Raw genomic sequence first — 27,665 nt, forward strand, 5'->3', positions numbered from 1 at the left:
AATGCCACAGCCTACCTGAGTATTGTTGCTGACCATGTCCATTCTTTTATGACCATTGTGTACCCATCTTCTGATGAATACTTCCAGCAGTATAACATGCAATTTCCTAGAGCGTGAATAATCTCTGGTTTTTTTAACACGACATGTAACATGAGTTCTTTGTACTCTAATGGGCTCCAGTCACCACATCTCAATCCAGTAGAGCACCTTTTGGGATGTGGTGGAACGGAAGATTCACCTCATGGATGTGCAGCTGACAAATTTGCAGCAACTGCGTGATGCCATCATATCAATATGGACCAGACTCTCTGAGGAATGTTTCCAGTACATTGTTGAATCTATGCCATGAAGGACTAAGGCAGTTCTCAAGGCAAAAGGGGGTCCAACCTGGTACTAGCAAGGTATACCTAATAAAGTGGCAATTGAGTGTATATGGATGTTTAATTTGATGTTTACATATTTAACCTGCATTTTGTATGTTGGTTACATACTTTTACAAAGACAATTCCATAAAAGCACCAAGAAAATGGTCTGGCTTGCCAGTGGACATGTTGATGCCGACTCCTACCAGAGTCCCAACATGCACATTGGAGGGACTGAAACTGCTCCGCCTAGATATAGATATGGACTATAAATACGAACTGCAAGTAGGTGGACTGTCCAATGGAGGATGGTTTCCATTTTGAGTCTTGGTGTTCCCAAGGTTTCTTTCTAATCCGTCTAGGGATTTTTGCCTTGCCACAGTCACCCCTGGCTTGCTCATTAGGCATCTGGACGCATAAATAAAATTGACTTGACAATCCTAACATTATAGGAACAGATTTACAGTATAAACTCCACTGGTGGTTATCGTTTTTATTTATGAAAACAGTCCGCAGATCTGGCTGTATTTCTAGCAGATGTAAAGGAGGCTGTCCCCATGCTTCTATAACTGTAGTATCTCCTCACATTCTCCTCAAATCAAACCCCAAATATGAATTTCAAAATATGATTCAAGATGTGCCCACCATGTTTTACTACTCCCAGCTTTTTCAGCAGGAGAAAGAAAAACTGTTGTGATTATCAGTCTTTATTGTTACTATACAGACTGTATGTTGGCATATTAGCAGAGTACACAGAGAGAAAATATTAATATGAGAACATCCCCTTGGCCAGTTACATCCCCCAGGTCAGCTGTGAGAATGTCCAAATGGTCAGGCCCACTCTGGTCTCCCCAGATTCAGTTAACATCTCTAACGTGTCCTTGTGTAGGTGAGCGTGTTGGCTGGAGTGATGTAGTGACTGTTCTTTCACCTGTAACATGTACTTGTGTAGGTGAGCGTGTTGGCTGGAGTGATGTAGTGACTGTTCTTTCACCTGTAACATGTACTTGTGTAGGTGAGCGCGCTGGCTGGAGTGATGTAGTGACTGTTCTTTCACCTGTAACATGTACTTGTGTAGGTGAGCGCGCTGGCTGGAGTGAACCCCGGATTGAGGAGGCAGGGCTGGAACAGACGTTCTGAGGTGCCTCTCCAGTGCACGCATGCACACACACACACACACACACACACACACACACACACACACACACACTAGTTAAGTACACTTTTCAGCAGGAGAAAGAAAAAACTGTTGTGATTATCTGTCTTTATTGTTACTATACAGATTGAATGTCAGCATATTGGCAGAGGAGTGTAAACAGAGAGAAAATATTAATGTTTCTCTGCCGTGTGCACATACACATGTGCGCACATACTTTCCTTCAGCCATTCTCCATCTGCAGGATGGCAGTCATGCAAACAAAGGGAACGTTAGTGTCTGATTACAGGACCTCATAACATACACCATCTGTCTCAGAATTTTACTATTTGTTGATCTACATGCGAAGCGAAGAGAGAGTAGATGTTCACAGACAGACCCATGTTTATATTCACTCTACAGTTCAGCTGTCATGTGTGTCAATCACATACACAAAACCACAAGTATAATGTCACTGACAGACCTGGCATCTGGTTAATGCGATTGTAGTGTCAGTTTTTTACAGTTGCATTAAATTAGTGCTATCATATGGTGATTCCAACAGCTTCATATGGTTATTGCAACAGGTGATTGCTCCTCCAAACGCAACCAGACTGTTATCGCAAGCATCATGTGGGTATATCTATATGCCGGTCTTCTGACTGTGATAAAGTTACTATGAGCTAAGCTGCAGTACTGGGAATAGCAAAGTTAAAATCTGATCACTTGGGTTCCGAGTTATCATAAAGACTATATGCATCAGTTCCAGTTCTAGAACTGTGAGCTCATAAAGACTAAACATTTCAGGCATCAGTTCCAGGCCTAAAACTCCAAGGGTTTTTTTTACTGGCTGCCGTTTAATTCCAGTTCTAGAACTCTGAGCTTGAACTCTGCACCGGGGTCAAGGATTCTTGAGTTCCAATAAAAACGATTTGATTCATCTCTCTGTTGCCAGGCACTCCTTCCCAGTCTTTTCACAGTTCACTCTTCACAGGCAGCTGTGAAGCTGGAGTCCATCAGTATAAGACAGTACAGAGCAGATCAAATCAGGTGGTTTCAAACAGAACACATTAGCTTATAACAACACCAGCTTCATAAGTCCTCAAGCTACATGCAAAAAAAATTTAATTCAGACAAAACAAATACAAATCTGTAGTAAAGGCATAAAAGCAAGGTGTTATCTAAAAAAATATGTTATTAGTAATATTTATTACCTTAAAATAAAATCTCTTGCAGTAGTATTTAAAGCTTTAGATTGATCATGCCTACATTTCCCAGATATCCCATCATGTGACCTGACACTGCTGTTGCTTAGGGTCTAAGAAAAATATTCAGGCTTTCATCTGCTGTGAGAATTAGTAAACACAATCACATACACAAACCAAACTCTCTCTCATTCTCTCACACACATACTTTTGTAATTGTACCTCGTCAGGACACATATGACATATATATAACTAAATATATGTAATAAGAGTTTCTAGCCTAATCCCACCATTAACCCCTGTAACCAAATTTGCCCTCAATTTTTTTTTTTTTTAAGCAAATTATTTTTTACCTGGTCAGGACCATTTCGCTGGTGCAGACCACTTAGCTTACTCCTGACTATAGATTACTCCTGACCACATAGCTTACTTTGGACCATATAGATTACTTCCGATTTAATCTAGTTTTCGTTGTGCCTTAAAGTACAAAACACACACTCCTTTTTCTCTGTGGTGTGTTTGTTGATGTGTGTATGTAATGTCACATTATAACTTATGAACTACAATACACAGCGTTAGGTATTTGAGATCTTTGGCAGGACTCTGTCACAAATATGAATTGTTGCCTTGCAGCACAAGGCCTTGTGTGTCATAGTGTTCTCCTCCCAAGAGTTCAGAGAGTCCTGGACCAGTTCTGAGAGTTCTGAAGAGTACAGTGGCTGCTACTGGCTACAAATGACCTGTAGTTCCTGCATCTCAGCAGGAGAAGGGAGAAGCTCAAGCGCAGGGGTGTGTAAACATCTCCATCACAACACACTTAACACATAATACACAAACGCGTTAAACTGGGACAGCAAGCACTCAAAGGTCAGGATTTTTTTTTACCCCCAACACATAACAATGCCTCTGGAACTGCAGCTAGAAAAGGGTTCATCTTGTAGAAAAAAAACATTCTGGGTTCTGACACCTGTCAGAAAAGAGTAACAAAGTGGCACTACTGGGTGTTAAGGGTTAGGGGGTTGTAGGTGGGACTCAAAGTACTGAACTTGCACACAACAGAAACTTTACAACAAAACAGAACTACAAAACATACACTGTAGTGTTAACCCACAGGCAGTGACAACTGCCAGCAATTAGAGTACTGCTACGTGATTGGTTAAGACACGCCAAGTCCTCCCATTCATGTAATTGGTTTAGAGGCATTTCACAAACCCCTCCCACAATTACATATTCGGCTACATTGAGACCAGCACAGCCTCAAAGTATCTGGGAACTTGAGTTCTTGTTTTGTGTTTTTACACCACACATTGATAATGCCATAAAACCGGTGTCTGTGATCGGTGAGCTTATACAAACACTAATGTGACCTGTGCATCAGCCCCACGGCTGAAGGGATAATACTATAAAACGCAATGCTGAGGGGAAACAGTCCCTGTGCAATCAATCCATGTAGCTGAGTGCAGCGCCCTCTTCAGGTGATACATGTCACTGTTCCGTTGCAGCTCAGCACCCACCATCACACTTCAGTAGTGTTGACCTTGGCACTGATTCAGCATTGGGACACACGGCACACCCTTTCACAACCCAAAATCAACAGTGAACAGAGTCAGCGGTCATGAGAGGCTCACTTCACATACACTGAAAAGTCAGAAAAGAACCACACTCAAAAGCTTAATGACATAAGAGCTCACAGCAGCGGTGGACCTGCAGAACACCCCAGGGCTTCAGAATTTGCCAGACAGCAGGTTCTGGAACCAGGTGCCTGGAGGCTCTGAGGATTCTCTCCCCTCTGAGGCCTCTGGAATGAGGAACTGTGACGAGGTCACGGAGGTGGGACTGCCAAGCGAGCCACTGAAGACCTCAGCCTCCGAGTCCACTTGCCAGGAGCACTGGGGTTTGTAGCCCACATTAGAGCTGTCTTCCTGGGGATCGCTCTCTAGGCCAGCCCCAGGTCCTTCAATGCCCACTGTAGGCTGCATCTGGGGCCTGTAACCATTGGACAGTGCCTCCTTTGAGAAGATGGGACTTTGACCATCATGTAGAGGGGTGGGGCTCTGGATGGCCTGTGACGGAGCCGGGCTCTGGATGCCCGTGTAGGTGACCTGTGTCTGTGCAGAGTCCACAGAGCTGGTGGAGGTGCCTGATGAATCCGAGACGTGGTTGCTTTGGGACCCATCGCTAACCAGCTGGTTGTAGTATCTCAGAAGGGCAGGTTCATCTGAGTCGGTGTCCACGTCGATGTTCTGGCTTGTGGAGTCTTCATCTTCCTCCTCATGTACGGGCACGAGGGTTCCCTTCCCAGTCTCCCATTCTGGACTCTCCACTATGTGGACCAAGCTGTGGAGTGGCGACTTCACGTCCAGAGGACCCTGAGGACACATCAGCTACATTACAACTCCCACCAGTTACAGTTCAACTCAGCTACAGTGCACCTCACATCAGCTACATTACAACTCCCACCAGTTACAGTACAACTCAGCTACAGTGCACCTCACATCAGCTACATTACAACTCCCACCAGTTACAGTACAACTCAGCTACAGTGCACCTCACATCAGCTACATTACAACTCCCACCAGTTACAGTACAACTCAGCTACAGTGCACCTCACATCAGCTACATTACAACTCCCACCAGTTACAGTACAACTCAGCTACAGTGCACCTCACATCAGCTACATTACAACTCCCACCAGTTACAGTACAACTCAGCTACAGTGCACCTCACATCAGCTACATTACAACTCCCACCAGTTACAGTACAACTCAGCTACAGTGCACCTCACATCAGCTACATTACAACTCCCACCAGTTACAGTACAACTCAGCTACAGTGCACCTCACATCAACTACATTACAACTCCCACCAGTTACAGTACAACTCAGCTACAGTGCACCTCACATCAGCTACATTACAACTCCCACCAGTTACAGTGCAACTCAGCTACAGTGCACCTCACATCAACTACACTGCTACCCATATGAGCGTCATTATACATAAGCTACACCACACCTCACACCAGCTACAGTACAGCTCACACCAACTACAGTGCAACCCATGAGTTACATTATACATAAACTACACTACACCTCAAATCAAGTACACTACACCTCACATCAGCTACCGTACAACTCACATTACCTACATTACATCAGTTGTATTACACTTCACACACCAGCTAACTGTAACAGCCTGAGAAGGGAGGATGTAAGACAGGAACCGGCAGAAGAGTTTTACCGCAGGAGTTGTCCAGCCCGCAGTGAGTTTGGGTCCAGGAATCTCAGGGTAGAAAGCCTTCTTCACCCTGAAATTAACAGCACCATATCAGATAAAGCATCAGGACCTTACTTAATCAGAAACTTACTTCAAACACCACATTTATATTTAGGGCATTTAGCAGATGGTCTTATCCAGAGCGACATACAAAGATTGCTTTGCATCTGTTCACATCAAGCACGCATCATATACGCATTAAACATGCATCAGCACTCTTACCATTCTCACTTCTTATAGCAGAACAGATCTACAGACACACCTACACCCATGCACACACACACCCCACCCACACATCCCACACCAAGCTCACCTCCCAAACACACACACACACACCCCACCCACACATCCCACACCAAGCTCACCTCCCAAACACACACACCACACCCCCCCCCCCACACACACACACCCCACCCACACATCCCACACCAAGCTCACCTCCCAAACACACCACACACACCCAGCTCTTACCATTCTCTCTTCTTATAGCAGAAGATGCTGATGATGATGAGGTTGCATGACATGATGCCCAGTGCCACCAGAATCTCCACAACCAGCATATCAGCTACGCACACACACACACACACACACACACACACACACACACACACACACACACACACACACACACACATCAGTAAAACTCTTCCCACGATCTACAACAGATAACTCTTCCACTCTTGAGTTATTGACATGCAGCACGGAGGCAGGAAGCCCTACAGTCCGTCTCCATTTTGATGGCGATTGTGGCACCGCTCCCCTCTCCAGCTGATGTGTAAGCCTTCACCGTGAACTTGTAGGAGCCAGGGATCAGAGATTCCACGGTGTATGAGGTCTGCGCGGGGTCAGTCACATCAGCTGTGGAACAGGACACACCAAATTAATGAAAAACACTGGTCAGCGAGTGTCGGTGATGCAAAGCACGACCAATATGGCACCAACGTGACACGGCACCACCATGATACAGCACCCCAGTTTCTAATTTCCTCCAGCACCACCTACTGCAGAATTTACTCACCATGAGTGAATGAGTGAGTGACAGTGAGTGAGTAAATGAGTGAGTTAAAATCCAAATACATGAGGTGAAAAAAGAAATCCCTCCAGCTACAGGTGTTTGCAGTAGACACGCACCAACAACTGGATTAGAAGCATCGGTCAGGTAGACTCTGTATCCACGCACAAAGCCTTTCTGGTCACAAATGGGCACAGGATCCCAAGTAAGCAACACACTGGAGCCAGACTGCTGGGCAGACAGCGCCCCCACAGGCTGAACGGGAACTGCAGGGCAGACAGCCAATCAGCATCAATCATCCTTTAACTTGAACATTTACATTCAAGACTCAACAACATTAGATAAACTTTAGATGGTACGCCATTCTAAAATGAAACAACGCAACTTAATTTTATAACAATAAAATATAAAATATCTATTGTGTCTGTATCTGAGAATACGAGGGAGGGCCCTTACCCAGCTCTTGTTCTTATGTACAAGAGTGGGCGGGACCTTACCCAGCTCATGTTCTTATCTACAAGAGTGGACGGGACCGTACCCAGCTCATGTTCTTATGTACAAGAGTGGGCGGGACCGTACACAGCTCATGTTCTTATGTACAAGAGTGGGCGGGACCGTACCCAGCTCATGTTCTTATGTACAAGAGTGGGCGGGACCGTACCCAGCTCATGTTCTTATGTACAAGAGTGGGCGGGACCTTACCCAGCTCATGTTCTTATGTACAAGAGTGGGCGGGACCTTACCCAGCTCATGTTCTTATGTACAAGAGTGGGCGGGACCTTACCCAGCTCATGTTCTTATGTACAAGAGTGGGCGGGACCTTACCCAGCTCATGTTCTATGTACAAGAGTGGGCGGGACCTTACCCAGCTCATGTTCTTATGTACAAGAGTGGGCGGGACCTTACCCAGCTCATGTTCTATGTACAAGAGTGGGCGGGACCTTACCCAGCTCATGTTCTTATGTACAAGAGTGGGCGGGACCTTACCCAGCTCATGTTCTATGTACAAGAGTGGGCGGGACCTTACCCAGCTCATGTTCTATGTACAAGAGTGGGCGGGACCTTACCCAGCTCATGTTCTATGTACAAGAGTGGGTGGGACCTTACCCAGCTCATGTTCTATGTACAAGAGTGGGCGGGACCTTACCCAGCTCATGTTCTATGTACAAGAGTGGGCGGGACCTTACCCAGCACATGTTCTTATGTACAAGAGTGGGCGGGACCTTACCCAGCACATGTTCTTATGTACAAGAGTGGGCGGGACCTTACCCAGCTCATGTTCTTATGTACAAGAGTGGGCGGGACCTTACCCAGCTCATGTTCTTATGTACAAGAGTGGGCGGGACCTTACCCAGCTCATGTTCTATGTACAAGAGTGGGCGGGACCTTACCCAGCTCATGTTCTATGTACAAGAGTGGGCGGGACCTTACCCAGCTCATGTTCTTATGTACAAGAGTGGGCGGGACCTTACCCAGCTCATGTTCTTATGTACAAGAGTGGGCGGGACCTTACCCAGCTCATGTTCTTATGTACAAGAGTGGGCGGGACCTTACCCAGCTCATGTTCTTATGTACAAGAGTGGGCGGGACCTTACCCAGCTCATGCCCATATCCATGGTGCCTCTGCAGAAGGACAGCAGCTTCATGAGACAAAGCAAACACAGAGATTGTGTACCTCTCCCCGTCCAGGAGAGAACCTACACACGCGCGCGCGCACACACACACACACACACACACACACACACACACACACACACACACACACACACAGAGAAAGAGAACAAAACAAATTAAAATGGAAATGAGAATTTAGGAGATATGTTTTGAAAGCGGACAGAGGAGCAAGTTATTCCTTCTACATTTAAAACTGTAGAACAGACACCTTCTTCCTTTACTTACCCTTCTAAATGATACTGAACTGCATAACTACGACCCAGGGGACAACGACCCAGGGGACAACGACCCAGGGGACAACGCTTTGGGTGGAGAACTGTACATTAAAGTATTTTGGACTGTACTCCTCCTCCCACTGCCTTCTGGATGCTTCATTCCATTCCTCGACTCTGGTCAACACTCTCACCTGATTGGACTACACCACTGGTGTTTGAATCCAGAACCTTCATCCACTGGATGGAACAGAGCCCAGAGCAGCAGGTGGGGGCCCACTCCAGCACGTAGCCATGGCTGGCGTTGGGCCAGACGGGCCAGGTCAGATTCAGATCTCCTCCACCACCCACCAGCTTAGACCCAGGAAGAGGGTCCAAGTCTAAAGGAAGAGGGATACTGATCAACACACACATCCCGCCAGACCAAGATACTCATCACCAGAGGTGGGCATTCCAGGTTCAGAAAGTAAAAGTCCTTCCCAGGATTTTACTCAAGCTTGCTGGATGTTCTAATTAGTGCCAGGTGGAGGTTCACTTTGTCACCACACCTGCTCGAAACCGGGGGACGGGTACAGCGGAGCGCTGGGACAACCCCACACTGTTCCGAGCCGCCACGGTGATGATGACATTATGGCTGCTGTTGCTCAGCGAGATGGGCAAGCTGGACACATTCTGAGGCAGAAAGAGGCTCTTCCCTCCGTCCTCCTCTCCCTCCCTCTGAGAGACCTCGTACCCAAGGAGTGGCCCGTGACTGGCACTCACAGAGAGAGGCTAGGGGGAGAGACAGGGGCAGGGGAGAGAGGGGGGAGAGGGGAGAGATGTAGAATGTAAATCACATAATACAGAATAGAATATACAAGTGAGTAGCTTCCTGTTAAATGTGGATATTGTAAACGTTTAACGCAGGTGGGGTTAATGTTAGGTGTAGTTTAAAGCAGATGGAGTTAAGGTTAGGTGGGCCTTATGACAATAAAGTGGGGTTAAAGTGGGGTTTAAGGTGGGTGGGGTTTAAGGAGGGTAGGGTTAAAGTTAAGTGGGGTTTAAGGCAGAATTGCGTTCTTACTTTCCACAAGACTCGGCCAGTGTCTTCAGTGTCCATGCTCACCCAAACATCAGGAGCCTCAGGACCTGACAACACACACACACACACACACATACACACACACTCCATCACCACACAGCAACACTACACATGACCACACATAGCTCAGTCTGACGATAAACACACACGTACACGCGGAAGCACACGCGCACGCACGCACGCACGCACGCGCACACACACACACACACACACACACACACACACACTACAATACATAGCTCAGGACCTGACAATAAACACACACACACACCATCACTACTAAACACAGCTCAGGATCCATAAGCAGGCCTCTGATTTGCCAGCTGTTACCATGACCACAGCACCAAGGTTCAGTGTGTACTATTACACAACAGATGGTTCCAGCCAAGAAATGTGACTGGATGACAGACATTCCCAGTTAGCAGACAGAATAACAACAGCACTGGGACATTGAACTGTCCACCTTACAATGGTCTTAATGGTCTGTTAATGATTATTAATCAAACATGTTTTAAAGTAGGGGGCCTGCAGTAGGACCACACAGAGCATCTGGCCTATTGTAATGTTGCTTGGCAATACAGAACTATGGAGCCAGAGAATGGAATATCAGGATAGCTATGACCTCCAGGAATAAATCCAGGAGAAGCACTCACGGTCCATTTTGGTTCGCATGCTGTAAGGGGTGCTGCAATCTCCCCATTGCCAGAAATTGTGCAGGGAGGCACAGCAGACAGAGACAGAATAGTCAGCATCCGGCATCAGTCCGTCCAGAAACACACTCGACAGTCCCACACCAGTGTAGTTACGCTACACACACACACACACACACACACAAAGTCAGTTTCCGGCATCAATCCGTAAAGGACCACACAAAAGACGCCCAGATTTCATGTTGTGAGTTTTCATTCTGTTTCACTCCACTGAATCTATGAATAACTAATACATAAGTGCCATCATTATAGTGCCATCATTATAGTGCCATCATTATAAAGTGCAGGACCATTAATGAACTTAACACTCTAACTCACAGTGTGGGTGCGCCCCCTGTTGGTGAGGTGTACTTGGCAGATCATGTCCAGAGACTGACAGCGCTGAGCAGCCCAGGACCACTGCAGACTGGCGTTCCACGCCTGGGGAACCGCCACCACGCTCCTGGGAGCCATCAGACGCACTGCAACCCAGAAAGGTATAGATCAGACAGATGAATAAAACACCAGTGTAGCTCGAACTGATGAACGAAGCAGTGTAGATCAGACAGTAACAAAACAGCCATGTAGATCAGACCCACACACATACACACAAAGAAAACGGGTGCAGATCAGACAAACACACAAACAAAAAAAGAGGTGTGGACAAGACTGTGCTCCTTAGGAACAAATGACTGATGCGCTAGCTACTATGACAGTAGTCTGTTGGGCAGTAGTTACCCCGTTCAGTGAGTCTGGCAGAGTCGTTGAGCTGGACTGTTCCAAGGGGATTTGTAGCGACTAGAGTCCAACTGTCCTGCCACTTATCAAAACGACAGAGCTTCTCTTCTCGACCTGCCTCCACACAGGGCCTAATACACACACACACACACACACACACACACACACACACACACACACACACACACACACACACACACACACACACACACACACACACACACACACACACACACACACACACACACGTGTACAAACACACACGCACATATACAAACATACACACAAACAAGGTATGGGGTTAGAGTGTGCAAGACGTGTGGATGTGTGTGGGGTCAGTGTGTGTTGGGTGTGTGTGAGGTCAGTGTGTGTACGGTGTGTGGCATGTACAGTGCAGGTGTATTGTGTACCTTCCGTTCAGCGTGTACTGTGTTTGGTAGGCTCTCTTCCACAGGTTTGTGTCTTGACCTTTGCTCCAGCGACATTCCGCTGACACCAGGTCACGTGTCTCACACTGGAGGCCCTCATCATGAGGGGCATCTGAAACACATCAGCTGAGTGTCAGAACCACGACCCAAAACACCACTCCAACCAATCACAACCACGAACCAAAACACCACTCCAACCAATCACAACCACGACCCAAAACACCACTCCAACCAATCACAACCACGAACCAAAACACCACTCCAACCAATCACAACCACGAACCAAAACACCACTCCAACCAGTCACAACCACGAACCAAAACACCACTCCAACCAGTCACAACCACGAACCAAAACACCACTCCAATCAGTTGATATGTAGTGTAGTTAACGTGTAGTGTGGCTGTATTGATTCATGTAGTGTAGGTGGGGTGTACATATAGTGTGGCTGTTCATATACACTATATTGCCAAAGTATTCGCTCACCCATCCAAATAATCAGAATCAGGTGTTCCGATCACTTCCATGGCCACAGGTGTATAAAATTAAGCACCTTGGCATGCATTTTAAAACATTTGTGAAAGCTCAGTGAGTCAGGAGCTCTCAGGAGTTTCAGTGTGGAACTGTTATAGGATGCCACCTGTGCAACAAATCCAGTCGTGAAATTTCCTTGCTCCTAAATATTCCGCAGTCAACTGTAAACAGCAACTCAGCCACGCAGTGGTAGGCCACATAAACTGATGGAGCAGGGTCAGCAGATGCTGAAGTGCATAGTGTGAAGAGGTCGCCAACTTTCTGCAGTCAATCACTACAGACATTCAAAATTCATGTGGCCTTCAGATAAGCTCAAGAACAGTGCGCAGAGAGCTTTGTAGAATGGGTTTCCATGGTCAAGCAGCTGAATCCAAGCCATACATCACCAAGTGCAATGGATGGAATCGGATGCAGTGGTGTAAAGCACGCCGCCACTGGACACAGTGGAGCAGTGGAGGCACCTTCTCTGGAGTGTCTGACTGCACTGTGCCAAGTGTAAAGTTTGGTGGAGGGGGGATTATGGTGTGGGGTTGTTTTTCAGGAGCTGGGTTTGGCCCCTTAGTTCCAGTGAAAGGAACTCTGAATACTTCAGGATACCAAGACATTTTGGACAATTCTGTGCTCCCAACTTTGAGGGAATAGTTTGGAGCTGGCCCCTTCCTCTTCCAGCAAGGTCCATATAGACATGGATGGCAGAGTCTGGTGTGGATGAACTTGACTGGCCTGCACAGTGTCCCCCGATAGAACACCTTTGGGATGAATTAGAGTGGAGACTGAGAGCCAGGCCTTCTCATCCAAAATCAGTATGTGGTGCTTCTGGAAGAATGGTCCCCATAAACACACTCCTAAACCGTGTGGACTGCCTTCCCAGAAGACTTGAAGCTGATTCGGATTATAAATGGGATCACTTAAGCTCATATTTGAGTCAAGGAAGGTGAGCAAATACTTTTGGCAATATATTGTTTATGTAGTGTAGTGTACATGTAGTGTGGCTGTTGATCTATATGTAGTGTAGTGTACATGTAGTGTGGCTGTTGATCTATATGTAGTGTAGTGTACATGTAGTGTGGCTGTTGATCTATATGTAGTGTAGTGTACATGTAGTGTGGCTGTTGATCTATATGTAGTGTAGTGTACATGTAGTGTGGCTGTTGATCTATATGTAGTGAAGTGTACATGTAGTGTGGCTGTTGATCTATATGTAGTGTAGTGTACATGTAGTGTGGCTGTTGATCTATATGTAGTGTAGTGTACATGTAGTGTGGCTGTTGATCTATATGTAGTGAAGTGTAGTCATCATGTAATGTGGCTGTACTGATGTACGTTAGGTAGAGCACTCACAGCCCACAAACACTACGGCCCCGGACAGAATACTGTGAAGAGGCGTGGAGCAGATGATGTTGGTGCCAGTGGCGCGCGACGCTGGCAGGTTGTCCACGGAGGCACCGAGGGTCCTGCGGCTGAGCATGGTCACCGTCAGGTCCTTGTTCATGTAGCTCATGCGGCCATCCGCCTGACCCTCCGGCAGGATGCAGCAGAACGCGAGGCGGCTGCCCACGGCAACCACCTTGTCCTGGGGATACATCTGACCCTCGGCGTTCTCCGGCAGGTCTGAACCTGCAACAAAAGACCAGGATGTAGACTCTTCACTGCACACCTACAGTACACATGTACACCCACAACTGGACACCTACATTAGTACACACAGACCCACAACTGGACACCTACATTAGTACACACAGACCCACAACTGGACACCTACATTAGTACATATGCACACCCACAACTGTACACCTGTCTAACTGAATACTGACAACTGTAGTACAATGTTTATATGAACCCTCCATGAACACTCAGGAACTCTGGAAGACCCTCTAAATGTCAGTACCTGGGATGGTCAGCAGGGGGCTCCACTCGCTCACTGCATGCTGCTCTCGAGCTCTGATGCGTACAGAGTGGGAGGTGCACTGGAGAGGCACCTCGGAACGCCAGCTCCAGGCCCGTCTCCCCGATCCGGGGTTCACTCCAGCCAACACGCTCACCTACACAAGCACACGTTACAGTGAGGAAAATAAGTATTTGAACACCCTGCGACTTTTCAAGTTCTCCCACTTCGAAATCATGGAGGAGTCTGAGATTCTAATCTTAGGTGCATGTCTACTGTGAGACAAAAAAATATATATAATATATATATCTGGAGAAATCTGGAAATCACAATGTATGATTTTTAAATCATTTGTGTGTTACTGCTGCAAGTAAGTATTTGAACACCTGTGAAAATCAATGTTAATATTTGGGACAGCAGTCTTTGTTTGCAATTAAAGAGGTCAAACGTTTTTCACAAGGTTAGCACACACTGCGGCAGGGCAGAGTTTTGGCACATTCCTCCAAACAGATTTCTAAGTGGAAGAACTGGCAAAGTCACAGGATGTTCAAATACTTATTTTCCTCTCTGTACAGGTCAGAAAACAGTCACTACATCACTCCAGCCAAAATGCTCACTTACACACGTTAGAGATGTTGACTGTATAAATACGGAGAACCCAGAGTGGGCCTGACCACGGGAACGTTCTCACGGGAGAACATCCCCAGGAGAGGAAGGAAACCTGTGGACTGTGAGAACTCGTAACCCTAGCAAAGTCCAGCCATCATCCCAGTCAGAGTTTTAGAGCCTGCTGCTGTGTTCTGCTGTTGTCCTTTGATTCTTGTCCTGTGTTATTTTGGTATGTTGGGGATTTTATCCATTTGCTTTGAAATGAATCTACAACAGGAACTTCCTGTACCTGCCTAATAATACCCTGTACCTGACTCCCAGCTAAAGACAGAGAGAGCAATGCACTCAAGAGCCAGATCAGAGCCCTCTGCACAAATATGTTGCAAAACCAGCCCAAGTGTTAATCTAACTGAACAAGGTATCAGTTTAACCTTCTGACATGGAAGCTTGAGTTTGGGACTGAACCTCAGCTGGGTGTGACTCAACTCCCACGGTCTCCAGAGAAAGGAGCAACCTGTTCACAACTCAAGAATCAGACAGAGTAGCAGGGCGTTCACACCTCAAAGTTCACACAGAGTAGCGAGGTGCTTCTCACGCTCTTGGGTTGTGGAATCAATATGATTCTTAAATCAAATGTCTTTACTAATAAGACCCACACCAGCCCTACACCAGAAACCTAGAAGTTGTTTACAATGACATTAGATTCAATTGAGGTCTGTAAAACATCAGAATATCACCTCTGTAATATCTACTATAATGTGACATTCTTGTGGTCAGTGACAGTGAGAAACATCCGTCATGTAGGGTGGACTCTTGCCTTCTTATCGGGTCTGCACAAGAGCTACATCAATAATGCAACTGTGGTTAAATGGTGATTACTCTGTCCTGCAGAGATAGATGGATTAGTATTCTGGGTTATTACTCTGGGATATGCTCAGCTGATCTGAAATCAGGAGTGACCCACACCACTGCACATGAGCTACCATGCTCAGCTGATCTGAGATCATGAGTTTGTGAGCCCTTACATTCAGGACCTGCTCTTCAAGCTCGGTGCGAAAAATCTCAATATCAAAAACTGAAGCGTCGCTCTCCCAAGTCAGAGACAGAGTCTGGGATGGTAGGTCCTTCTCCAGCGATACACTCTGGGGCACAGGCAGCTCTGAGGATGAAACACACACACACAAAAATCAATTTGACTGTAAGAATTCCTGTTTTGGGTAGTTTGAGCTGGCAGAGCTGAATAGGTAGCCAGGTTAAGGTGAATCCCAACGCCTCACTGATCTAGTCCAGACACTCCAGAACAAACACTCCAGCTGAAAGCTTTTACTGAGCTGAAGCTAGACCTCTAGGACTAGAGCGGTCAAAGGGTGTGTGGAGTGTGTGTGTGTGTGTGTGTGTGTGTGTGTGTGTGTGTGTGTGGGGGGGGGGGGGGGGGGGGGGGGTGGAGTTGTGTGAAGGGAGAGGACTTACCGGAGTGGAGGAGGGACACCTGCACTGGGAGCAGAAACAGCAGCAGGATCTTCATCATGTCCAGAGCCCAGAGTCACAACACACTCCTGCAACACAACACACACACACCATCAACACAACACACTCCTGCAAAACATCCTCATCATCATGTCCCGAGCCCAGATACACAACGCACACAGCCACACAAACAGGATGGACCTCCAGGCCTCATTGCACACCATCACAGCAGAGTGCCTCCCTCACTCACGCTTCAGAGCACGACAACAAGAATCAAAGCAGTGTGCAAGGAACATGTTCACACAGGCCTACTCTCTGTGTGTATGTCTCAATCTCACACACAAAGAAAGCACACTCCCATTCAGTCAAACTGAAACTTTAAGTTGCCCAAACGTCTCACAGTAAAATAAACTTATTTTCTGGATTCAGTTTCATTCTGAATCTACATGCTGGACTGCTACAACAGTACTCAAAAACAGTGTGTTTATTACTGTCAAAGCAAATTAGTTTATTTGAATCTAGTTATTAGGGCTCCGAGCACCAAAGGTGCTGGAGGCCTATTGTAATTGTTAGGATTTTTCTCCTTATTATTAGGGTTCACACACATAGTGTGGGAAACCTATTGTTATTGCTCGGATTTTTCTTTCTTATTATTATTATTATTTTTCTCCGCATAAAACGCATACTGCAGCCTAAACCGTAAGGCGCAGGGAGACCAAACTTGGCAGACTGGTGTAGTCTGTTTGCGGGACCGTGCTTAAGTACAGACACCCAAATTGGCCTCATGGTGGCGCTATAGCGCAGCATTTTGCATTTGGATTCATATCTCCCACCCCGTAGGTCCTAGACACAAAATTCCACTTCAGTTGCATTCCTTGGCTCCAGACAAACAAAAAAGCCTCAAGAACCATTAAGCTCCGCCTACTTAGATTTTTTGCTAATTTGCATAATATGCAAAACCTACTTTTTTATACTAGTCCCTGGTTTTTCATCTGATCACCACAATCTTGGTGTCAAAATATTCACAAGAATCTCATTATCAAGGAACATCAACAAAACTGTGACATTGGTATACCGTCTGGTTGTCACATGTCAATCAATAGCTCTGAGGCGTGGCCAAATTGACTTCAGCAGCTATATCTCAGCAATGCTTTGACCTATCTTTATGAAAATTTATCAGTTGTTAGGGCACATGACTCAGAGGTCACAGGTCAAAGCTGGCCACGATTGTCCAATAGGGGGCGCTATAACATGGGGAAATTTGTTTCTCAGAAACCATTAGTCACATCAAGCCCAAACTTTACAGGCATCATCAGGGGCCCAAGTGGTATCAAGGCACACAATGATGACCTCATCACTCAAAAAACATGGCCGCCATGAGCCAATTAATTTTTATTTGAATTAATTGGCCATTTGACAGACTTACCATTGGCCAATCAACATGAAACCTCATCACTGTACATATCCCAGGACTATGTGTCATACTGTGCAGTGTTGAAACATTTGGCCACTAGGTGGCGCTATTTGTGAAAATCATACATAACTCCTCCAAATTTTCACTTAGGAACATACAACTTGTTTCATTTTATACCTTGCAGTAGACCTGACAACTTTGCAATTACAAGTCCTATTAAAAAATGCATACTTTTGTCACATTCATCAATTGTTTGAAAATAGCTCTTTAAGAACTAGTCCTAGGAATTTGATCCAATGATGGCAAAAATGGCATAGGCATAATCTGTAGACACTGTAGTTAACTAAATAAGGAAAAAATGTTGCATTTTTATTTGTCTGATTGGTCAATTTTTCCATTATATCCTTCTGGCCATGCCATAAATGACCTTTATTGCTATCACTCATAAACCATGTAAGTGATCAACTCCCAATTTGAAAGGCTTTTATAGACTGAGGTCCTTGTGAGGTAGGCCAAGTTTGGTTCAAATTGGCCTGTCGGAGGCGCTACAGTACCCAAAAACCTGAGAAATCATAAAAACTCACGCAGCAATCTTGTTATGCAGAATACAGACAAGTAATGGGGCTTGTATGATTCAGATCAATGAGGTCTATAACATTGCAATTACATCTCATAACAAAAAGTGCACTGCCTGACCAGAAATGAACCTTTTAATTCACCAAAATGTCATTGCATTACTGAGATTAATGAGATATCAGTATGATAGTACTTGGGCTCCATCTAGTGGCCAAACACCGAAACTGACTGAAAACAATTGCTCACATGAAACACCACACAAACGCACACAAAGCTGATCTCAGCATGTGATTTAGTTCTGTGATCTGAATCATTTTGCCAATACACATTATTTTGATCCTTTTGGGCCTTTAGTGCCTCAGTTGAATTGAATGTTTTGTCACATTGATTTACTTATGCATTTTTTCCACTCAAACAGCTTCTATTCACTTTTGGGTCTAAAGGACCTATTGGGCTTCTTTTTGCCTATTGAGGCCAAGAGGCCAATTTGTTGGTCTAAAAGACCCTTTGGGCTTTTTTGCCTTTTTTTGTGTGAACCCGCCAATCGCCGCTTGCGGCTATATTTATTATTATTATTATTCTTTTTCTGCCTTAAAACGGATCGCACAGCCCAAACCGTAAGGCCTACAGACTTGAAACTTGGTCAATAGGTAGTAGTCCCTCCCGCTACTCAGGCGCAAGACGCCAGCCAAATCCGCCCATAGGTGGCGCTACAGCGCACGCAAACGCATTCAAGTAAATTGCCAGTACCACGTATGTCCTAAATTTAAAATTCTTTCATATACATCTTCCTTGTCTCCAAACCTACCAAAAAGCCTCAAGAACCCATAAGCTCCGCCTACTTCGTTTTCGAGCTAATTTGCATAATATGCAAAATCGCACACATTTTTGAGAGCAAACTAGTCCCTGGATTTTTCACATACATGCACATATGTGGTATCAAAACGTTCAGAAGAGTCTGAACTTTAATAATTTTTAACAAAAAATGCACATTTCTGCACATGGGCGTGGCCACATGCCACACAAGTCAAGGGGCAAAAATTTCACAGCCAAAAATGCACATTTTCTGCTGTATCTCATGCATACTTTTACATATTCACACCAAATTTCATATACATGTACCTGTTGGGCGTCTACACCTGCCCATACATTTTGGCACACATTCACACCTAGGGGGCGCTATAACTGCCAAAAAACTCTCCTGCACACACCGATTGGCCAAATAACACGAAACTTGGTATGCATCATCTACATGCACCTCTGAGACAGGTCCTAGGTCTGCACCATCATATGTCCAATATGGCCGCCACCATCGACCAATTAGCTGTCAGTATACAATTTCACAAGCTTTACAAGCTTTACATATGTCAATTGACCTGAAACTCACATGGCATGTTCAGGTGCACACCCTCTAAGACATACTGGGGTATGATGGCAATTGCACCACTAGGTGGCGCTATACTAGAAACTCCTGAATTACGCCCACATAGTATGTCATAAAACATCAAACTTGGACTCATATGATTCTACGTAGAATCCTTAACAACTTTGTAATTGCAAGTGCTTTACAAAAATGTATGGATTTTCACATATTATCAAATATGTATAATTTCCATTTTCCACACTACTCCTAGGATTTTCACTCCATCACCTCAAATCACACCTTGATATACTCAGCAGACTATGCAATGCAAATGTTGTGCAAAAAATCCTAAGATTTCCACAAATTTATATTTTTCATATGCATCACAATGGTACCATCATAACACATCAAATTCATATTTTAATAACTCCGCCATAGTATGTCCGATCTTTATGAAAATTGACATGCACATTCACATGACCACTGTGGTGATATGTGCCAAGTTTGAGCTAAATCCGTGCACAAATGACTCTACAGTGAATATTTTCATTTTCCATACTCAGCAGTGCAAGGAGCGGTAGAGAGCCTTTGAAGGCACGCACGCTCTCATTCTCGCAGACGCAGAGTGCCCCTCTCATCCACTCCCCCCACACTCCCCCAACCTTCTAACACTTAACAACCCATGTCTCTGTCTCCCCCTCCCTCTCTCTATTTCACATGCACTCACTTCTCACACACGCAGAGTGCCCCTCTCATCCACTCCCCCCCCCCCACTCCCCCAACCTTCTAACACTTAACAACCCATGGTCTCTGTCTCCCCCTCCCTCTCTCTATTTCACATGCACTCACAAAAAAACAGGCCTCCCTATAAGCTTCACATACACACTGCCTTAGCCATGCCTACCCATACATTAGAGAGTAACACATAAAAACACCAAATTCACACACACACACACATACACCTACTTATGTGTATGCATCACAGATTGAGCACATACATGTCTGACATGACAGTGTGAGTTCACTGTGACAACTAAGACTGCCCATTATATGCAATCACTCACACACATACACAGCTCTAACTGATGAAAACAAACATTATCACACCAAACCTCTCTCTCTCTCTATTACACATGCACACACATGCACTGGCCTACCAATAGGTTTCACATACACACTGGCCTAGCCATATCTACTATGCCTTCGCCGCAGGCATGCAAGTCGGTACCTATGCCACTTGCGAGGAGCCCGCTCATTGCCGCTTGCGGCTATATTTTAATTTGAATTTAGTTTATTTAATCTGAATCTTAAATAAAATTTACATTTTTAATATTTAATATAAATATGGCTGTTTGTCTTGTTTTGTTTGTATCATGATGTTTGTGTGTAGGCCTACCTGAGTTTCAGTTTTGTATCATTACATACTTAATAAACAAGATGTAGAACAAAACACAGAAAACTGACTTATACCTACATTTACATCAACAAGATCTGGCATACAAGGTCTCCCAGTGTACTGCTGGGCTCTCTCAAGGTTCAATATCACATTTCAAGAACAGCAAACATACAACATCTTTTCAAACCCACACACTTTACTCCCAGAGCACATAGTCAGGAGAGAAGAGAGAGGAAGTGGAGAGAAGGGGGAGTGAAGGATGGAGAGACAGAGAGAAACATTCCTTCATGTACTTGAATGTGATGGAGGTACAGAACTACCCAGTCCCAACTCCCTTCAGTGCTGGAGCATTCAATCATCTCCACTGACCCTCGAAACAATACTCCTCAGATCTCTGGATTAAAGCAGCCCTGGCCCACCAAACAACAGAAACAAATCACTCTGCGTACAGTAATCAGTCCTTATTCTGAATCTGGATCTACTGTTCAGTTCACAGAGAAGTGAAGAGAAGATATGATGAGTCCATTAATGCTAACCTGAATCTTTAGTTAAGAAAATCAACATCTGAACACTTAAAACACGTCAAAAAGATACTCTTCATTAGCATACTTGGATACTACGCTACACTCAAAACATCAAATATCTCCATATGAATAAAATAATCATATATTTGGATCATTCTGAATATATATAATATACATAATTTCCTTCAGCTCTGGACATTATATATATATATATATATATATAGATTATGTCCAGAGCTGAAGGAAATTATGTATATTATATATATTCAGAATGATACAGATTACTGGAACAACACTGCCCAGCATTGCCTATTTTCACCAAACCAGTTTAGGACCCATTTAAACACAGGCTGGGAACCTGCTTGCATGCCGATCCTGAGAGCAAAACACCCATGCTTGTAAAATCACCATGCATCTATCAAGTTTCCCACCAAAGCCTCAGAGAAGACAAATGAGTCCACAGCGGCTTTCTGTACCACTTCACCACCACACACAAGACATTAAAGACCGAGGCCTCAGTCTTCAGACCAGTCCCCAGGCTTCAGAAATAGCCTGTTCTCGCTGGAGCCTCAGCAATACTAGCAGATTACTGGAAGCTCCAGTGGAGGTATGCAGAAGGCTGCGGACAGAGCTGGAAATGAGCACAAACTGAACAGCAGCCTGCATAACGTCTTCAAACAGACCCCAAACACCTACCCCAAGACCCACCCAAACGCACACCCCAGGGCCTCCCCAAACACCTACCCCAAAGACCCACCCAAACACCTACCCAAATGCACACCCCAGGGCCTCCCCAAACACCTACCCCAAGACCCACCCAAACACCTACCCAAATGCACACCCCAGGGCCTCCCCAAACACCTACCCCAAAGACCCACCCAAACACCTACCCCAAGACCCACCCAAACACCTACCCAAATGCACACCCCAGGACCTCCCCAAACACCTACCCCAAGACCCACCCAAACACCTACCCAAATGCACACCCCAGGGCCTCCCCAAACACCTACCCCAAGACCCACCCAAACACCTACCCAAATGCACACCCCAGGGCCTCCCCAAACACCTACCCCAAAGACCCACCCAAACACCTACCCCAAGACCCACCCAAACACTTACCCCAAAGACCCACCCAAACACTTACCCCAAAGACCCACCCAAACACTTACCCCAAAGACCCACCCAAACACCTATGCCAAGACCCACTCAAACACCGCACCAAAAGACCCACCCAAAAACAAACCCACTCTTAAAGCAATCAAAACACACATAAAACCATTAGCATGACATGGCTACACTAACCCTGCCACAGCTTCGCCAACCCTGCTATAACCTCTTCAAACCCTGCCACTCACACCATCGGTATTAAGCATGAAGGTCCCTACAGGCCGCGTGTGTAACTCGTCAACAAACTGCTCTCCAAACTTAAAGCACACACACTCTTGTAACACATTAACTCTAAACATTGTTCACATATAAACCAAGTCATGCTGCACTGAACTCCAATGAGCCAGTGGCTGAAAGCAGTTTCTGCTAAAAGTGTCCCCTCTGCTGGGCTCCTCCCTGGGCAGAAGGCCAGCACTCTCTACCCAGTGTGGGTGGGCACACACACAGCCTGTCATTATACGCTAGCCAAAGCGGAGGTCTTTCTTTGGGTCTCTCAGAGCAGGAAGCCTGTAACCCTAAATACACAGCTCTATGAAAAGCTGTGTGCGGAGAGACCAGCAGAACAGAATACAGAGTGAATGTCACACGATGTAACGCGCTGAGCTGATCCCTGAAAGGCTCCATGAAACCGATGTATTGACTTTATTCTCCTGGGTTTTTGTGAGGTCAAAATGAGCCTGGTCTCACACCTACACATCAAACACATTCAGCATTTCTAAGGACTGAGAACTATAGTAGGCTGTATTCAACAGGGTCCTTGGATGGCAGCTGTTATAATATGTAGCACTTCAAAAAATATACACATATTTTGGTTTATTTGAAAAGTGGTTACCTCAAGCCTGGGCTGTTCATAACACAAACATATGAGCTGTGAAAGGACTTTCACCTCCACATACACCAGCCTGTGCTAGTGGAGTAAAATTAGCACGCTCTGAGCACAGGAGAATGTGGACTGGAATAGGTTATGGTCACAAAACAGGCATTCAATGCAAACATCACACACACACACACACACACACACACAAAATTAGCAATCCCGATAACCAGTTACTGACATCAGCAATATGTGGCAACAAGTCTCTTTGCTACACAACTACACAGAGCTCAAACTCCGCAGCCCTAACAGGATACGTGAGAATAGCTGTTCGTGCAACTTTATTCTGATTCTTTTCTGCACTGTTATCTTCTGGTGATTATGTGGAATTCCGCTGAAGATGAGCTCATGTAACCTGAAGCGTGGTAGTGAAGAACAGAAAGTGCTGGTCTGCTTATCGCTTACGAATAAACACCACACGAGCAGTAACAGCAGCTCTGAGCCGCTCCAATACCAACACCTCTGTTACAAAATAACTACCATGGCTGACGACGAACGCTTCAGCAGAGCACTCAAACATGACCTCCACCAGGAGCACCACAGAGTGCTGGCACACACAATCTCCAACAGCGCGCGTTAAAAATAATCTTTAAAAAAAATTCTTTTTTGTTATTTCTTTTTAGATCTATATTGTATATAGTGTCTATCCATTCACCACCACCCCTTCTTAGACTTTATCACTCAATGCACTACTGTCCCTTCCCAACACTGCTGATGTTCCCCAGTGTGGCACTAATAAAGGATTATCTGATCTGATACAGTCAGACTGTGTTATGATACAACAGCACAGAGCAGTCAGACTGTGTTAGAATGCATCAGCACTCCGCTCCGCTCTGCAGCAGGGCAGTTTCCTGGCCTGCATGTTCTGAGCTGGAATTGTTCACCCAGGGCTGTGTGCACGTCTTCCTGCTCTTTAGTGATTTTCCTCGGAACTGTGGCTGCCTCCGGGCTGTGTCTGTACACAGCTGTGACAACCTCAGCTGACAAACACTGCCCTGCAGATACTATAGCAATGGCAGACACAATGGCATACAGTAATATTTGAGATCTGCTAATGGCATGCAAGTTTATGAAACTACAAAATGAAGTTCACGTCTTTTTTAACTTTTCAGTATCATTCACATCTGTTAAGCTGTGGGCCTGATGACTGAACCTGGTGATCGAACGATTCTTTTTAGCACTCTTGCAAATGTTAACATACAGGTTAATGATTTATTGTGTAGGCAAAGCATGTTTCTGATGTTTTATCATATCTTTAGCAGTGTGTAATAACACTCCCATCAAACCTTTGACTGGTTTGTTCTTTGTTCCAAAGAAGCTCTGTTGTGTGGTCTGGATGAATGGTGAAGACCGGTCTCGAAGACCGTATCCAGTCTACACTACAAGCTGCTCCCTCCTCTCTGCTCAAAGACCTGGTTGCTTTTTTTTGATGTACTTTCCTGTTTCAGCCAATGACTACTGTAAGCCTTTGAGAGCTGCTCCTGACCTCACTGTGACATCATCCCTCACTAGCTTCCCAGGAGCTCAGGAGGTGTGGCCTAATGTCAACCAGCTGGTTTACTATTGGCACAGAGTGGTCTAGACACTATTTTAGGGGTATGATAATGCTTTCATTCTTCTTTCATACATGTCACAGTGTAACACAGTGTTAATAGTGTTAGTGTTGTTTATAAGACTATAACAGTATATCTGAAGTGTTCTCCAGATCTGGGATTAACCTGGCTGGTCCTCAGGACTAGGGTTGCAGCGGTAACCGGTTTCACGGTATACCACGGTATTAAAATGCACGGTTATCATACCGTGTGCGTTTGCTTATTACCGGTAAAAAGCAAGCCAGCGGAGAAACTGACCCGCGCATGCGCAACTCCGCTCCGGTTCAGCTACTAAGCACACAGCAGTGAGAATGGCAGAAAGTGCATTAGACTTAACAAATTTTTTAACAAAAAAAAAGCTTAACTAAAATCAGCGGCGAAAATGACGTAATCGCGGTGGCTCCGCCGGTGAGCGCGGGTCTCGCGCGCTGTCGATTCGCGAGGTCGTGCACGTCTCGAATTTTGTAACTTTGCGCGCGTCGCGCCTCAGCGCAATGAACAAAGTCATGTTTGCAGGGTTCATACACCTTTATAAGGTGGAATTAAAGCACTTGTACGTAACTTTAAAGGTCCGTTTCAATATTTCCCAGCACCTTAAACTTAATTAAGTTAAATATTTATACATATACTCAAAATAATTCGCTTTTTATTAAATTATTTAATGGTTGTTTATTTTCAAAACGCCCAGTCTTAACGTCTTCACGTTCTCTCGTGTTTCGTCCTGGAATTACAAGAGGCTCGTATTTGTTAACGTAATACAAAAGAACTGTGCCGAGTCGCGCGCTACGGTCACTAGTGAAAGTGTAAATCCATAGATTTTTAAGGTCCTTGCTTTCACTGGATGTGAAAGATGCCATTAATTTACATGCGTTCATTTTCAAAATTTTACGTGCCTGTTTTTCATATGTTAAAACCAGACTCGGTGTGAAAGCCTTAAAAGCCTAAAAAAAAAAATGAAATCCATGATTTAGGTTTATCTAATTTTGCAGTATTTATTTAAACATGTGTACAGCTTATTTTTTTAAAGGAGACATTTTGTATACAATAGTTCCAGGTTTCTACAATAAATAGTTAATTGAACAAAAAAAACTTGTAATTTCTTTAAGGGTCAGTGTATCTTTTAATAATATACAAACTAACTGTGATACCGTGATAACCGTGATACCGCGGTATTTTCTGAGACGGTTATCATACCGTGAAAATCTCATACCGTTGCAACCCTACTCAGGACTCACTGATGGTTACCTTGAATTTACTAACTAAGTAAAGAACCCTGCAAACATAGCTGTTTAAATCTTGAAACCTACTAATTAACCCAACACTTTAGTTGTGACTCTACTAATACTTAACCCAATATTTAACTACTTTATTTAACTACTTAAATACTAGTATTTTAAACGAAAATATACTTTCTGACTCTACTAATACTTAATATTTACCTACTGACATGACGAATACTTTTGCTGTTTGACAAAATGACTGAACGGTTAAAAGTAATATTGCACAGATTAATAAAGGCTCATCAGAGTAAAATGGTTACAATTATTCAGTTTTGCAGGTTTACTGTAGCCTATCAGACGTGTTTTGATGTTTCAGGTTTTTATTACTGCATTTAAATAAAAAAGTTGTATGGCTCACCGCTCGTCATAGGACAACTCTCACCTTTACTTTTATGGACTACTGTAATTAATGATAAATATGCACTAAAATATAATATTGTATATTAATATGTTCTACGTTCCTCCGGCAGACCAACTCCTGAACTGAAGATCCGGATTTGATGGCGCATAACAAACGTTCCCCAGTTAATGAACCCCAAACACAACAGCAGCCTGCAATACTGCCTCATACTGTGAAACAACATTCAGTCCCCACATTTAAAAGTCTAAATTCACCGCAGTTGGCTGTTACTGTCATTAAAACGGCAAATTAAATTTAACATACATGTACAGCAACAAATGCAGTAAAATACCATTACTGAATTTCAATTAACTGTCCATATAATCAATTTATTCTATACTTCTATTTTATCTTGCCAAACAAAATACACGAAATAGGCAACAACTGTAATAGGCAACAACTGTGTCGCAGTGAATAAAGGTTAGCTGGGTTTACTGGGTTAAATGGGTTTACTGGGCCGCTACCCAGTTAGCTGCGCCGCTATCATTAGTCATCTTGGCTAACGTTGGCCCGCTAGCTCCGTAACGGCTGCTTTAACCCCCGCAGACGGACATCGTGGTTGTAGATTAACGTTACCTGAAGCCTTTCTGTCACTGCGCCTCCGCAAAAAATCCCAAACGTGAATTCAGCTGAATTTTCAACAACTAATGACAAAAAAACAAATAAACACGTAGACTTATATTAGTGTTGTGCCCATGGCGGCGTGAAGCTTCGCGCGGAGGCAGCGCGAGCCGGAGCGGAATTCCCAGAATCGCCAGAGTCCCGACACTCTGGA

At 44.8% G+C, this 27,665-nt stretch overlaps 1 protein-coding gene across 1 annotated transcript; it reads right to left on the reverse strand.

Moving 5' to 3' along the window:
• Nucleotides 1-1,611: 1,611 nt before the first annotated feature.
• Nucleotides 1,612-27,661, reverse strand: lifra (LIF receptor subunit alpha a). The gene is made up of 18 exons (XM_076998694.1): nt 27,467-27,661; nt 16,308-16,393; nt 15,863-15,996; nt 14,232-14,385; nt 13,685-13,960; nt 11,792-11,921; nt 11,382-11,512; nt 10,983-11,125; nt 10,608-10,761; nt 9,937-10,001; nt 9,422-9,644; nt 9,068-9,253; nt 8,583-8,684; nt 7,107-7,253; nt 6,696-6,833; nt 6,447-6,540; nt 5,940-6,006; nt 1,612-5,071 (listed from the first exon to the last, which is right to left on the reverse strand). The coding sequence occupies exons 2-18, from the start codon at nt 16,363-16,365 to the stop codon at nt 4,427-4,429; spliced, it is 2,847 nt and encodes a 948-aa protein (XP_076854809.1). The 5' UTR covers nt 16,366-16,393; nt 27,467-27,661; the 3' UTR covers nt 1,612-4,426.
• Between the last annotated feature and the right edge of the window lie 4 nt (nt 27,662-27,665).

The sequence above is a fragment of the Brachyhypopomus gauderio genome, chromosome 3 (genome assembly GCF_052324685.1).
Source record: "Brachyhypopomus gauderio isolate BG-103 chromosome 3, BGAUD_0.2, whole genome shotgun sequence".
Classification (NCBI taxonomy): domain Eukaryota; kingdom Metazoa; phylum Chordata; class Actinopteri; order Gymnotiformes; family Hypopomidae; genus Brachyhypopomus; species Brachyhypopomus gauderio.

Coding starts and splice junctions, on each gene's coding strand:
- lifra (XM_076998694.1), bottom strand. CDS start 16,365: ATGATGAAGATCCTGCTGCTGTTTCTGCTCCCAGTGCAGGTGTCCCTC. Junction 15,997..16,307: donor GGTGTCCCTCCTCCACTCCG/GTAAGTCCTCTC, acceptor TTTCATCCTCAG/AGCTGCCTGTGCCCCAGAGT. Junction 5,072..5,939: donor CGGGCTGGACAACTCCTGCG/GTAAAACTCTTC, acceptor ATGTGTCCTCAG/GGTCCTCTGGACGTGAAGTC.